The sequence below is a fragment of the Euleptes europaea genome, chromosome 7 (genome assembly GCF_029931775.1).
Source record: "Euleptes europaea isolate rEulEur1 chromosome 7, rEulEur1.hap1, whole genome shotgun sequence".
NCBI classification, from domain to species: Eukaryota; Metazoa; Chordata; class Lepidosauria; order Squamata; family Sphaerodactylidae; genus Euleptes; species Euleptes europaea.
Window position 1 is genome coordinate 91,295,138 of NC_079318.1, and position 15,792 is coordinate 91,310,929.

General features: G+C 49.3%; 1 protein-coding gene across 1 annotated transcript in view; it reads right to left on the minus strand.

The window, feature by feature from the left end:
• HCN3 (hyperpolarization activated cyclic nucleotide gated potassium channel 3) overlaps positions 1 to 15,792 on the minus strand; it is a 29,968-nt gene extending 14,176 nt beyond the window's left edge. Inside the window, exons 1-2 of the mRNA XM_056852444.1 lie at positions 15,551 to 15,792; positions 2,559 to 2,988 (exon numbers count right to left, since the gene is read on the minus strand). Coding sequence (XP_056708422.1) covers positions 2,559 to 2,988; positions 15,551 to 15,792 — 672 coding nt within the window. The remainder of the gene's footprint in view (positions 1 to 2,558; positions 2,989 to 15,550) is intronic.

Here is a 15,792-nt window from a genome sequence, read left to right on the forward strand (position 1 = left end):
GGAGGGATTTCAATGCTATAGAGTCCAGTTGCCAAAGTGGCCATTTTCTCCAGGGGAAATGAGCTCTATCGGCTGGAGATCAGTTGTAATAGCAGGAGATCTCCAGCTAGTACCTGGAGGTTGGCAACCCTACCAGTAAAGCTGTTGTGAAACTTTTTTGCTGTATAGAATTCTGGACAGGGGCTGCTTAGCTGCTTTTAGAGACCCCTCCTTGCTTAGAAAGAGAGAACCGCAGGTCTACCAGTGCCTATTATGTGAGAGCTTAATGGAGCCTCCAGGTTTAGAATCATAGAGTTGGAAGGGCCAACCAGGGTCATCTAGTCCAACCCCCTGCACAATGCAGGAATTTCACAACTACCTCCATGCCCAGAAGATGGCCATGATGCCCTCCCTCTCATGAACAGCCTCTCATGAACTGCCTAAGGTCATAGAATCAGAATTGCTGACAGATGGCCATCTAGTCTCTGCTTAAAAACCTCCAGGGTTTAGAGGAAGTATATCTCTGGGTATCAGATATCGGGCAGGGACAAACCAGGGGAGAGCCCTCTTGCCTTCATGCCCTGCTAGTGGGTTGCTTAGAACTGTTTGGCTGGCTGCTCCTGGGAATGGGCCCCACAGGGATATTACAGTGGTTCCCAACCTTTTTTTGACCAGGGACCACTAGGACTTTTTTGTTCGGTGCAGGGACTCCAAGGTTCAAAATAAAAATTCCGAGAATTTGAAAATAAACTTTAATCATAACTGTTAGTTAAACATTAAACTTAGAATAATATTAGAATATATATTTTTATAATAGAGAACTTTTAATTGAAAATATTAATTTATTATGGGTTTATAACTTTGTTTCGTGGACCTTAATTTAGTTCTCGCGGACCCCTGGGGGTCCGTGGACCCCCTGTTGGGAACCAGTGCTCAAGGACATCCCATAGTACCAGACAGGCCAGAGCCTCAAAGGATAGTAAAGCAGGGTTTGGCGTCCTGTGAGCACGGCCTCTGCTCGTAGGATCCCCCGTGTCCCTTGGAACAGCTGCCAAGGTTTCCTGCATACACTCACCACAACCAGGGCTTCTCCCCATCTGTTCGCAAGCAGGACTCTGCCAAGATCTCTGTTTTCAAGGTCTCCGCTGCCAAAAGCTTCTGTCCCTAGGGTTGCCAGGTCCCTCTTTGCCACCGGCGGGAGGTTTCTGGGGCGGAGCCTGAGGAGGGCCGGGTTTGGGGAGGGGCCTCAATGCCATAGAGTCCAATTGCCAAAGCGGCCTGGGAGGGAGAACATTGGATCTGGCAAATTTGGGGACTGCCTGGATAAAGATGGGAAAATGGATTGCTAAAAGGCCTGGAGAAACATGTCCTGTCCCTTTCATAGAAGCTTCATGTGTGGGGGCAGCAGAAGCTTTTCATGGAATGGAGATGAAGAAGAAGAGTTGATTTTTATACCCCGCTTTTCCTACCACAAGGAGTCTCAAAGCGGCTTACAATCGCCTTCCCTTTCTCTCCCCACAACAGACCCCTTGTGAAGTAGGTGGGGTTGAGAGAGTTCGGAGAGAACTGTGACTGGCCCAAGGTCACCCAGCAGGCTTCATGTGTAGGAGAGGGGAAACCAATCCAGTTCACCAGATTAGTCCATCGCTCATGTGGAGGAGTGGGGAATCGAACCCGGTTCTCCAGATTACAGTCTGCCACTCTTAACCACTACATCATGCTGGCTCTTAATAATATCACTTGGTAAATTACAGCCCATCTTGACTTAGATGGCCCAGGCTGGCCAGATCTCATCAGATGTTGGAAGCTAAGCAGGGTCGGCCCTGGTTAGTACTTGGATGGGAGACCACTGAGGAAGTATAGGGTTGCTATGTAGAGGCAGGCAATGGCAAATCACCTCTGTCTCTTGCCTCAAAAATTCTACGGGGTCGCCATAATTCGACTGTGAGTTAACAGTACTTCCCATCACCAAATAACAGCCCTTTAAGGCTCTGTGAAAGGGGTGGGATTTTTTTCTCCAGGCCAACTGGCAACCCTAACCACTATATATTGTTGTTGCTGGGGTCTGTCCTGTGTCCCTCCTGAAATGAGATGGCAAATAAGCAGAGAGCCTTCTCAACTGCGAGACTTTCTATATGGAACATCCTAGCCATACGTTTACGCGGTACTTTAATAAAATCATAGCGTTGGAAGGGACCACCAGGCTCATCTAGTCCAACCCCCTGTTCAGTGCAGGAAATTCACAGCTACCTCCCCCCCTCCCACACCCCCAGTGACCCCCACCCCATGCCCAGAAGATGGCCAAGATGCCCTCCCTCTCATCATCTGCCTAAGGTCATAGAATCAGCATTGCTGACAAACGGCCATCTAGCCTCTGCTTAAAAACCTCCCATCCATCCCCTAAATTTGTTTTCAAGGTCCCACTGCTTTTCCTTTCTTCTGCAGATTACTGGCGTATTTTGGAATTGCGCTTGAGAGAATCGTTTGAGACAGTTTGAAATTCTAGCCATAGGTTTACTCGGTACACTGGGCAGAAATGTTACAAATTAAAAAAAAATGGCGTGGGGCCTGACACCCACCTCTTCCCACTGGTGGATGTATCGGATGAGACGGGAGAGGCGAAGGAGGCGCAACAGGCTGAGGATCTTGGTGAAGCGGACGATGCGCAGGGCTCGCGCCGTTTTGTAGACATCAGAATCCACCTGGGTCTCCAGGTCTACAATGAGGAAGATGTAGTCGACGGGGATGGAGGAGACAAAGTCCACCAGAAACCAGCTCTTGAGATACTTCATCTTGATGGTGTGCGGGTCCAGGATGATCTCCGTGTTGTCTTCCACTACGATGCCCGTGCGGAAGTTCAGCACCAGGTCGGCCAGGAAGAAGGTGTCCGAGAGGACGTTGAAGACAATCCATGGCGGCGTGTTTTCGTCCTTGAAGAAGGTGATCCCCACCGGCAGGATGATCAAATTCCCCACCATCAGCAGCAACATGATTAAGTCCCAGTAGAACCTGCCAAGCAAAAGTCAAATGGTGGTCATCTAGCTGTGGAAGAAACCATGTCCTAGAGTCATAGGTAAAAGTTAAAGGTCCCCTGTGCAAGCACCAGGTCATTCCTGACCCAGGGGGTGACATCACATCCCGATGTTTCCAAGGCAGACTTTGTTTGTGGGGTGGTTTGCCAGTGCCTTCCCCAGTCATCCTCCCTTTACCCCCAGCAAGCTGGGTACTCATTTCACCGACCTCAGAAGGTTGGAAGGCTGAGTCAACCTTGAGCCGGCTACCTGAAACCGGCTTCCGTTGAGATTGAACTCAGGTCGTGAGCAGAGCTTTTGACTGCAGTACTGCAGCTTAACTCTCTGCGCCACGGGGCTCCTAGAGTCATAGACAATGCCATAAAGTCCAATTGCCAAAGCGGCCATTTTCTCCAAAGGAACTGATCTCCATTGGCTGGAGATGAAAAACCAACTCTTCTTCTTCTACTTCTCATTCCCACGATTTGTGGATGAGAATTTTCTTAGCAAATTATACTCCTCGGCTTCAGGCTTGCTTCCCCATTGCTTGCTAATGGCTCCGAGAATTAATGCAGGGAGAGGCCATGTGTTTATTGACTAAAGATCATTAAGCGATAAACGACGCTTTAATCGTGTTTTCAGTTTGATCCCACAAATAAGGTCAAAAACCGGCGCTCCGTGATGTGCCATCTGCTGAGGATCAATGAGCAAGCCCGGGAGTCAAATACAATGCAAATGCACATCGAGAGATATAGGGAAAGGATTCTGGGAGTCAGGTCAAACAGTTTAGCCTCTTTTCCTTCTGCTTAGAAGGGCTGTGGCTTAGCGGCAGAGAATCTGCTTAGCGTGCAGAAGATCCCAGGTTCAATCTCCAGTATCTCGAATTGAAAGGATTAGGTAGTAGGTGATGTGAAAGACCTCTGCCAGTCTGAGTAGGCAATGGTCTTTTATGCATGGCTGTTTCACTCGCTGTCACCCCTCTGATGACTTCGGGTCTTTGATTGGATTATGCATGCCATTTCCAACCTGCGTTTCCTTGCGTTTTCAAATTTGAGATAAACGGGTCTTGCAAAACGCGGGGAAACGCAGGGGGAGAGTGAGGCGACCTCTGATGGTCAGAAACGGCAGGCATAATCCATACAAAGACCTGAAGTCGTTGGAGGGGTGATGGCAAGTGAAAGAGCCGTGCATAAAAGAACAAAACTGACTTTGACGGACCAAATGGTCTGGTTCAGTATAAGCCAGCTTAGTGTGTTCTTGGGTACAATAAACAGTTTTGCTTGTTAGCGAATACATAGACCTCCTTAAAGGATTGCTAAGAACAGGGAGATTGAGACTGGGAAGGGCAGCCATGAAGGAGCTAGAATCTTAAGTGTAAGGATGTGTCACTGGCCACCGAGGTCAAGTTAATTCATGCCACCGTATTCCCTATTACTACGTACGGGTGTGAAAGCTGGACAATGAAGAAAGCTGATAGGAAGAAAGCAGGTTCCTTTGAAATGTGGTGTTGGAGGAGAGGGTTACAGATACCGTGGACTGCCAAAAAAAACAACACACAAATCAGTGGGTTACAGATCAAATCAGGCCTGAACTGACCCAAGAAGCTAAAATGACTAAACTGAGGCTATCGTACTTTGGTCACATTATGAGAAGACAAGAGTCACTAGAAAAAATAGTCATGCTAGGAAAAGTTGAGGGCATCAGGAAAAGAGGAAGACTCAACAAGAGATTGATTGACTCTATAAAGGCAGCCACAGCCCTCAGTTTGCAAGACCTGAGCAAGGCTGTCAAAGATAGGACATTTTGGAGGACACTGATTCATAGGGTGGCCATGAGTTGGAAGCAACTTGACAGCACTTAACCCACACACACAAGAACAGGGCAGCCAGTTTGGTTTCATGGTTAGTATCAGATTAGGAACAAATCCCCACTCAGCCATCAAAGTTCACTGGTCAGTCTCTCTCTCTCTCTCTCTCTCTCTCTCTCTCTCTCTCTGTCTCTCTCTGTCTGTCTGTCTGTCTGTCTGTCTGTCTGTCTGTCTCTCTCCCTAGCAATGGGGTTTAATCCCAGGGAAGGATCGCAGCCTCAATGATAGAGAAAACCTCCAGAAGGTTATTGCCTTCCTTTCCCTAGCAAGGAAAAAGATTGACATTTTTTTTTTAGTTCACTATTTTAAAATAATTTTAAATAAACTTTGCGGCAATTTAGGAAACGTGGTATATATTAAATATATAAAAACATAAATAGGTACTTGCACATTCATTGGTGGAAGATGCCTTCCTGAAAGAGGAATTATACCTCTTCTTAGTCATATACACACATGAGGGAATGTACCTTTGAAGAGGATGTCTGCTGTGTAAGAAGGGGCATTCTCCCTTGTCCCACACAGAACAGGGAATGCCTCTTCAAAGGAGGTGCTTGCTGGGTGGGCATTACATACAAAGAGGCATTCTCCCTTCTCTTACACAGAACCGGGCATGCCTCTTCGGAGGTGGTGCCTACTGTGTGGACAGTCAATAAGAAGTGGCATCTCCCACACAGAACAGGGGATGCCTCTTTGGAGGTGATCTCTGCTGTGTAAGAAGAGGCATTCTTCCTTCTCCCACATAGAAGAGGGAATGCCTCTTCGGAGGTGGTATGCAGACATTACATAAGAAAAGACATTCTCCCTTATTCAGTATTGAACAGAGAATATCTCTTTTCGGGGGTGAAGCCTGCTATGATACATGAGGACATTGTATAAGAAGAGGCATTCCTCCCTTCTCTTAAACAGACCCTTGCCTATCACAACAGGCAACACTCTCTTCTGCCTCACCATCTCTTCTGAGCGGATGCCTACTGTGACAGACGCATGCATTGTCTAAAATGAAAAGGGGGGAGAGCTTTTCTTTACCTTCGGAGCTATTGTTTTATTCATATGCAAATTTATGCAAATCCAATCAACTGAAAGTGTAGGATCATTCAGCTGAGATGGCTTTGACTTGAATGAAAGCCATAATCAGAACCAGCCCTTTTACAGTCTGGAATTTGCAAAGAGCTGGAGTCAGATGCCCCAAATTCCTATTGGATGGAGCCACTGAATATGTTATTGATTAAGCACTGTCTGATATCTATCTATGGAGAGCCAGTGTGGCACAGTGGTTAAGAGTGGCGGACTCTGGAGAACCGGGTTCATTTCTCCATCCTCTCCCCACAACAGACACCTTGAGAGGCAAGTGGGGCTGAGAGAGTTCGGAGAGAAGCATGACTGGCCCAAGGTCACCCAGCGGGCTTCATGTGGAGAAGCGGAGAAACCAACCTGGTTCTCCAGATTAGAGTCCGCTGCTCTTAACCACTACACCATGCTGGCTCTGGGTGAACAGAAGTAATGCGTAAACAGAGAAACCTACATCTTACCATACGTTGGAATATTTTTTAAAAACCCAAATACGCCACCTGAATTGTAGGGGAATCAGACTGATGACGCAATCAAAATCTTACTCGTAGAAAGCATATTTTATATGCAGACTGCGAAAGGGGGAACAACGTCGTTTGTTGTGGCACATGAAGAACCTACTGGAATTTCCCTTTGAAATCTGAACCTGCCGTCTCCCCCAAAAATTTCTAATGAGACTTGAAGGTCACCGGCCATCCTCTTTCTGCAAATGAATGGAGGCACCTGGACCCAGAAGCTGAGAAAATGATTAAATTAGCAACTTCAACATCAGTCTTGTCCTCGGTAGAGGGAATGGATAACGTTGGTCTCCTTTACCAGTGTGGTGTAGTGGTTAAGAGAGGTGGTTTGGAGCGGCGGACTCTGATCTGGAGAATGGGGTTTGATTCCCCCACTCCTCCACATGAGCGGCAGAGGCTAATCTGGTCAACTGGGTTGGTTTCGTCCACTCCTCCACATGCCAGCTGGGTGACCTTGGGCCAGTCACAGCTCTCTTCAAGCTCTCTCAGCCCCACCTACCTCGCAGGGTGTCTGTTGTGGGGAGGGGAAGGCGATTGTAAGCTGGTTTGATTAAGTGGTAGAGAAAGTCAGCATATAAAAACCATCTCTTCTTCTTCTTCTTCTTCATTTGCTTTGTTCATCTTCATGTCTTAGAATTTTCCACCTTTTTTTTTTTTTAGTTCTCAGGATCATTTCTAATGAGGACACAGCAACCATCTCTCTGGCATTCCCCTCTCCGTGCCAGCTAAATCCCCAATTCCCTTATGGCAGTGCCCTGTTTCTGCTGGGCACAGTTCCAGGAATGCCTCTCGTTGGCATCCTCTGCATATGTACTCAGATGATACAGTAGGAAAGTGACGAAGTTTTTTTCTCCTGAGGAAGCATCATGGTTGATCAAAACAAGACATGGTCCAAGTGCCGAGGAAGGCTCAGCTACTCAGTGGTTCCCAAAGGGGGTAGTACCACCCCCTGGGGGGTGGGATTACCTAGGGGGGCACTAAGAGGCAAGGGGGCAGCAGGGGGGCGCTAGAGGTGGGCCCCTTCAACTGTGTTGTTCACTAATTTACAATAGATCAAGCTATGGCATCATGCTGGCAAATTTGGTGGAAACTATCAGAATTTCCCCCCAGTCTTTGAAGAGCTGGTACCACTGGGTCACATTCATCAGCTTTGTTGAATAAATTTCAACTAAAAAGTTTTCATTTGATCTGGAATAGATGTGCAATTAATTGTTACTATTTTGAAATTTTATTATTATCTTCTTTACTGTGTCATGTAAACCCCTATTTTGAATAATGCTTTTTATAGGATAGGGTAGGGGGCACTGGGGTTGAGTTTGTGGAACCAAGGGGGCGGTGGCCCGAAAGGTTTCGGAACCACTGCTCTAGGTAATCCATAAACATCCCGCATGTTGGCCTTGTAAGTGACAGAAGCCTTCATGCAATCCTTGGCCTCCTGGGAATCTTAGGGTTTTCTCTCTCCTTAAAACCAAGTTTCTAGGCCTCGTGGAGTAGGAAATGCTTAAAGAAATGGAGATGTGTGGGAAATTGTCAATGGCAGTCGAGGAAGCAGAAGGACTGGTATGGGTATGGGTGGGCCATAAGTTGGATATGAGCAGCCAGTGTGATGCAGCGACAAAAAAAGCTAATGCAATCTTGGGGTGCATCAACAGAGGCAAAATATCCAAAATTGCAAGATGTCATAGTCCCATGGTACGCTGCATTAGTCAGGCTGCACCTGGAGTATTGTGTGCAGTTCTGGAGGCCTCACTTCAAAACGGATGTGGACAGAATCGAGCGGGTGCAGAGGAGAGTGACGAGGATGATCAGGGGCCTGGAGACCAAGGCTGAGGGAGGAGGGAATATTTAACCTGGAGAAGGGGAGGTTTGCTCTCTTTAAGTATTGGAAGGGCTGTCACTTAGAGGAGGGCAGGGAGCTGTTCCTGTTGGCAGCAGAGGACAGGACTCGCGATAATGGGTTTAAATTGCGGGTGGAAAGGTACCAGCTGGATATTAGGAAAAGATTTTTTACAGTAAGAGTTGTTTGACAGTGGAATCAGCTGCCTAGGGAGGTGGTGAGCTCCCCCTCTGTCTTTAGCAGAGGCTGGACAAGCACTTGTCAGGGATGCTCTAGGCTGATCCTGCATTAAGCAGGGGGTGGGACTAGATGGCCTGTATGGCCCCTTCCAACTCTTTGATTCTATGACTGAGGTGCAGTCTACGCGATACACTCATTGTAGGGAGTTTTTTGTTTTCATGTGACACGTTCATCCACTGGGAAAGGTTACGATGTGGATTCGGTATGTCGTCAGCTTGCCACCATGCAAATGCAGCTCAAGAATTCTGTGATGATTTCACATGACCTTTTCTGCTCATGGTAATTATAATGTTTGCAATATGCCCCTGGGGAAAATAGCTTTTTAGGATCTGTTGACTCCCAAACTATTGGAAAGAATGGAGACCATCTAGCCATCTAGAGGGGGCTATAGCTCAGTGGTAGAGCACTTGCTTTGCATGCAGAAGGTCCCAAGTTCAATCCTCAACATCTCCAGTTAAATAATCTGGCAACAGGTGATGTCAAAGATCTCTACCTGAGTCCCTGGAGAATTGCTGCAAGTCTGAGTAGACAATTCTGACCTTGATGGACCAAGGGTCTAATTCAGTATGAGGCAGCTTCATGTGTTCATGTGAACTGGGATTAAACAAAAGAGTGAGCCTCTTTATTGGGTTGGGGTCATGACTCAGTTGTAGAGCATCTGCATGGCATGCAGAAGGCCCCAGGTTCAATCCCCAACATTTCCAGTTAAAAGAATCAGGTGATGTGAAAAACGTCTGCTGAGACCCTGGAAAGCTGCTGCCAGTTTGAGTAGACAATGCTGACCTTGATGGACCGATGGTCTGATTTAGTATAAGGTGGCTTCATGTGTTCATGTGTCTCATGTATTCATGTATGGTTCCTCTTCAAAATAATGGCTTCTACAATTTCCTTTAGATAGTCAGCAGTGACTCATAGTATATGGAATGTCTGGAGCTCCAAGCGGAGGGTAACACATTGGGATGGAAATGGTTTTTTAAAATACCCTTTACATCACACGATGTATATTTGATCATGTGCAATGATCAAAATTTGTGACAAGTAAAGAACATACGAACAGCCATGCTGGATCAGACCGAGGCCCATCAAGTCCAGCAGTCTGTTCACACAGTGGCCAACCAGGGGCCTCTAGGAAGCCCACAAACAAGACCACTGCAGCAGAAATATCCTGCCTGTGCTCCACAGCACCTACTACTCTTGCCGGACATCATGATACCAGCCAGAAACATGGTAAGTTGTATTGTGTAGATCAATCCTAAGACAAACATTTCTTGCATGCAAAGAAACTGTTCTGGGACTGTACCACTTCAAACTGCAGGTGAGGAAAGCACGTGAAAAAAGGGAAGGGGCTGTGGCTCAGTGGTAGAGCCTCTGCTTGGCATGCAGAAGGTCCCAGGTTCAATCCCCGGCATCTACAGTTAAAGGGACTAGGCAAGTAGGTGATGTGAAAGACCCCTTCCTGAGACCCTAGAGAGCTGCTGCCAGTCTGAGTAGACAATACTGACTTTGATGGACCAAGGGTCTGATTCAGTATAAGGTAGCTTCATGTGTTCATGTATTCATGAATTGTCCCCTGCACTGAAAAAAGATACCTGTCCATCCGTACAGAAATAGCATGCCAAGGAACAGAACTCTAGAAAGAAAGAGACGATAAAGAAAAGCAAGGAGAAGCAAATATTTGTGCTACAGAATTAAATGCAACTCTGCTGTTTCAAGTTGGGTCTGAAAAGATGTAAGTCAACAAACTCAACAGCATTCTTGACATTGTCCTTGTGGGTGTAAGAAACTTGCTTTGACCAGCCCTGAGACCTAGGGAATGGACAGCACCAGACTGGAAGAGATTCTTCTTCTCTGAGACTACACTTCTCTGGAGGGCCAGAGGATTGAAAATGCTTTGTTACTCCAGTAAAGGTACACCTGTCACCTCCGGGAACTGGCTGGTGGCAGCACAGGGCCAAGAGATGAGAGCAGTCATCTTCCCTGTGATGCATCAGTGTTTCTTTTGTTGTTCCACCCCAAGCAATTACCAGGGTGGCTTAATTGGAGAGCTGACCCCGGCTGAGAGCATCAAGAGACAAAGCGGAGACAAGTCGAAAGTAGGAAATCCCACTAGTAGTGAAAAGGGAAAGACTGCTGGGAAATGCTTGGTTGAAGGCATCTTAGGACTGCCTGGTCACATTTCTTGCTGAGCAGTGTTTCCTTTCCAAAAATGGAAATCTCTCCTCCTCTTCCTCCTCCTCCACCACCACCTCCTTCTTCTTCTCCTCCTTCTTCTTCTGGAAGCTCTTTGCTTTCAGCTCAGACACCCATGATTGTAAAGGAAAGGAACTCTGTGTTTGACCAAAGCCACTCTTCTCTTATATTCCAGACCTCAGTCGTAGTTCTAAGGTTCAAATTAAGGTTGACTATTGGCTTGACTATTGGGCCCATGGCCTTGAAGAAAAAGAAAAGTTGGTTTTTATATGCCAACTTTCTCTACCACTTAAGGGGAGAATCAAACCTGCTTACAATCGCCTCCCCTCCCCCTCCCCACAACAGACACCCTGTCAGGTAGGTGAGGCTAAGAGAGCTCTAAGAGAGCTGTGACTAGCCCAAGGTCACCCAGCTGGCTTCATGTGGAGGAGTGGGGAATCAAGCCCAGTTCTCCAGATTGGAGTCCACCATTCATGTGGAGGAGTGGGGAATCAAACCCGCTCATGTGGAGGAGTGGGAAAACAAATTTGGTTCTCCAGATTAGTGTCTGCCACTCCTAACCACTACACCATACTGGCTCTGACGTGGTGTAAGGCAATCCTCTTTCTAAGCAATAGGGCCACCTGCTCTGGGCAGACTGGCCCATTTTTTAAAAAACGCATTTGAACTGAGCCGATATAATACTGTTAAGGCTCATCCCAATGTGGGACCAGTGGGTCTAGGGGTTAGAGCAACAGATGAGGACCCACGTTCAAGAATCCACTCCGCTACAACGTTCACTGGGGCCCGTCACTCCTTCTCAGCCTAACCTATCTCATAGGGTTGTTGTGAGGAGAGACAGAGGGGAGAGAACCAAGCATGCCACCCAGAGATCTTTGGAAAGGGAGTGAGATAAAAATGTGGTAGGCGACGGCGTGCTGAAGCATGCGCAAGGTTGGGCGCAAGCCCACTGGGTTTGGGGGTGAGGCAGACTTCTGTTGACTTTTATCATGTGAGAAATTGTCACACGTAGGCTTCTGATCATAGGTGCCATTGCTAAGGAGTGATGGATGCAGAAGAAGAAGAAGAAGAGTTGGTTTTTATATGCTGACTTCCTCTACCACTTAAGGGAGACTCAAACCTGTTTACAATCACCTTCCCTCCCCCTCCCCACAACAGGCACCCTGTCAGGTAGGTGGAGCTGAGAGAGCTCTAAGAGAGCGGTGACTAACCCAAGGTCTCCCTGCTGGCTTCGTGTGGAGGAGTGGGGAAACCAACCCGGTTCAGCAGATTAGCCTCCGCCGCTCATGTTGAGGAGTGGGGAATCAAACCCGGTTCTCCAGATCAGACTCCACCACTCCAAACCACCGCTCTTAACCACTACACCACGCTGGCTCTCAGCTCTGTGCTGAAGCAGCGACAAGGCTAAGAGACGTGGGCCCTGTGTCGCCCCACATGTCCACAGATTTGTTATGCAAACACAGGACAGGCATTCTGGTGCGAAATCCTGCATCCTGACAATTTCAGCTGTCGTTTTTTTTTTTTAAGAGTCCCTCACGTTCTAGCTCTCATGCTCCCGCAGCCAGGCTTAAAAAACCCCTCTTCTGAAGCGTGCCTTTTGGTGTCCTCTGTCGCCCCAGGCTCCCTTCCTCCTGACCCAGAAATTCCAAAATCAGAACCGGGAGAGGAAGTGACTTAACCAGCCCGACGTTTTGCGAGGGGGGAAAGAAAAGAGAGATTCATTTGCCAGGATTTGCTCTGATTAGACACTCTGAGCTACGTGGGAGCAGGATTTAGGATTTGGGTCTGTTTGCAGAACGCAGCCGGGCCTCTCTGATGTCACTCCCTCAAAGTTTACAGCAAGGCAAGGCGAGGGCCTGCCCAGGACAAAGATGACTTTGGGGAGGGGCTGTGGCTCTGCTTGGCATGCGGAAGGACCCAGGTTCAATCCCCGGCATCTCCAGTTAAAGGAACTAGGCAGGTAGGTGATATGAAAGACCCCTGCCTGAGACCCTGGAGAGCCATGGAGAGGGGCTGTGGCTCAGTGTTAGAGCATGTCATTTGCACGCAGAAGGTCCCAGGTTCAATCCCAGCATCTCCAGTTAAAAAGACTAGGCAAGTAGGTGATGTGAAAGACCCCTGCCTGAGTTCCTGGAGAGCTGCTGCCGGTCTGAGTAGATAATGCTGACTTTGATGGACAGGGTCTGGTTCAGTATGAGGAAGCTTCATGTGACTCTTCCCCAAGACACTGGCTAGTTTCCCTCCTTGGTACTGGCCCCTTTGTGGCACCGACAACACTCGCAAGCACCGCAACACATTTTCCATCCCCATCTCTCACACCATACACCTGTAACGTCCCTCCTCTCCCGTCAGTTCCCATCATCCTCCTGTTCACCTCGCCAGAACCGAGGAACAGGTAAATAAAACACGGGAACTTCCTTCCGCTGCACCTTTAGTTTACAGCGACGGTTGATCAGGGATTTGAAATCACTTTAGCAACCAGCCCGGTGGTAAAATCATTCTGGATTAACAAACAAGGCCTTCAAATATCTGCTTTGACATAAGCGGCCCTCGGGCAGATCAAGAAGGGATTTAAATTCTTTTCTTTTTTTGCTCGCGGGCCACCGACGGAATGCAAACCAAGCTCCTAGGTCAGAGTCCCCTGGCTGATTTTAGATGTTGTCAATGCCCTAACGTGGGGGCCAGTTTCTTTTTTTAGATGCAGCACCTGGTCTCGTCAGTGCTTAGAAGCTAAGCAGGGTCAGCCCTGGTTAGTGTTTGGATGGGAGACCACCAAGGAATACCAGGGTTGCTGTGCAGAGGAAGGCACTGGCAAACCACCTCTGTTCGTCTCTTGCCTTGAAAACCCCATAAGGGGTTGCCATAAGTAATGGAAATCCCCCGGGGAAGTCCAGGGTTGCTACACAGAGGCAGGCAAACCACCTCTGCTCCTCTCTTGCCTCAAAACCCCCACAGTAGGGTCACCATCAGTCGGTTTCTACTTGACCATGCGTTCCCTCCCACCTCTGAATCCAGCTTCAACAGGGAAATCCATAGTTCAAGCATCTTTTTCCTTTCTTGGTTGGGGGGGCAGTTCAAAGGGAACATGTTCCCATTTGGGAAGGGGAAGAGGAGAAAGGCAGGCATGCCCGGAGAGGCCACCTAGAATGTGGGGAGGGGCTGTGGCTCAGTGGTAGAACGTCTGCTTGTCATGCAGAAGGTCCCATGTTCAATCCCCGGCATCGCCAGTTAAAGGGACTAGGCAAGTAGGTGATGTGAAAGACCTCTACTGGAGACCCTGGAGAGCCATGGAGTGGGACTGTGGCTCAGTGGTAAAGCATCTGCTTGGCATGCAGAAGGTCCCAGGTTCAATCTCTGCCATCTCCAGCTAAAGGGGCAAGGCAGGTAGGTGATGTGAAAGACCTCTGCCTGAGACCCTGGAGAGCCCCTGCCAGTCTGAGCAGGCAATACTGACTTTGATGGACCGAGGGTCTGATTCAGTATAAGGCAGCTTCCGGTGTTCAATGTCCCAGCAGACTAAGACGGCTTTCAGCACCAAGGACAGCGCCAGAGTTTCCAGCACCAAGGACAGCGCTTCTGGCGAGGAAGGATCTTGGAAGGCCTCAGGGGAGGCGCCCAGAGAGGCCGCGGCTCCTTTTGGAGGGGAGGGGCCCTGGCTCAGTGGCAGAGCATCTGCTAGGCAGGGAGAAGGTCCCAGGTTCAATCCCCGGCATCTCTATTTAAAGGGACTGGGCAAGTAGGTGATGTGAAAGACCCCTGCCTGAGACCCTGGAGAGCCACGGAGAGGGGCTTTGGCTCAGTGGTAGAGCATCTGCTTGTCACGCAGAAGGTCCCAGGTTCAATCCCCGGCATCTCTATTTAAAGGGACTGGGCAAGAAGGTGATGTGAAAGACCCCTGCCTGAGACCCTGGAGAGCCACGGAGAGAGGCTTTGGCTCAGTGATAGAGCCTGTGCTTGTCACGCAGAAGGTCCCAGTTTCGATCTCTGGCATCTCCAGTTTAAGGGATTAGGCAAGTAGGTGATATGAAAGACCCCTGCCTGAGACCCTGGAGAGCCATGGAGAGGGGCTGTGGCTCAGTGATAGAGCCTGTGCTTGGCAGGCATAAGAACATAAGGACATAAGAAAGGCCATGCTGGATCAGACCAAGGCCCATCAAGTCCAGCAGTCTGTTCATACAGTGGCCAACCAGGTCCCAGGTTCAATCCCCAGCATCGCCAGTTAAAGGGACCAGGCAAGTAGGTGATGTGAAAGACCTCTGCCTGAGACCCTGGAGAGCCATGAAGAATGGCTGTGGCTCAGTGGTAGAGCATCTGCTTGGCATGCAGAAGGTCCCAGGTTCAATCCCCGGCATCTCCAGTTAAAGGGACTAGGCAAGTGGGTGATGTGAAAGACCTCTGCCTGAGACCCTGGAGAGCCACGGGGAGGGGCCGTGGCTCAGTGGTAGAGCCTCTGCTTGGCATGCAGAAGGTCCCAGGTTCAATCCCCGGCATCTCCAGTTAAAGGGACTAGGCAAGTGGGTGACGTGAAAGACTTTCTGCCTGAGACCCTGGAGAGCCGCTGCCGGTCTGAGTAGACAATACTGACTTTGATGGACCAAGGGTCTGATTCAATGTTAGGCAGCTTCATGTGTGTCATGTGTGTCATGTGTGGGCGGGAGGGGACCAGAGCTATATGGGGCAAGTAGCCCTGGGGGCGGGGGCATTGGTTCCTGGGGAGGGTGTGATTGCGACCAGGTGGCGACAGGCCGGCGGGTGGGTGACTCCGGCTACCACCCCGTAAGGCGGTCGTCCGTCCGTCCACCCACCCCCCACCCCCCACTCCACGCCCCCCCCCCGTTACCTGAAATCGCTGTAGGGGTGGATGATCCAGAAGCCGGCCGACTTGACCCGCTGCTGCTCGATCTCCACCGCCTTGTGGCTCCCAAACATGCGCAGGGAGAACTTGTTGATGGCCGGCTGCAGCAGGGCCCCCAGCTGCCGCTGCACGAAGGTGCCGCCGGGGTCTTCGGGCCCGGCCAGGGCGGCCGCCACCGCCGCCGCGTCGGCGGCCACGATCTGCTCGGCCACGGTGGCCGGCGCCAT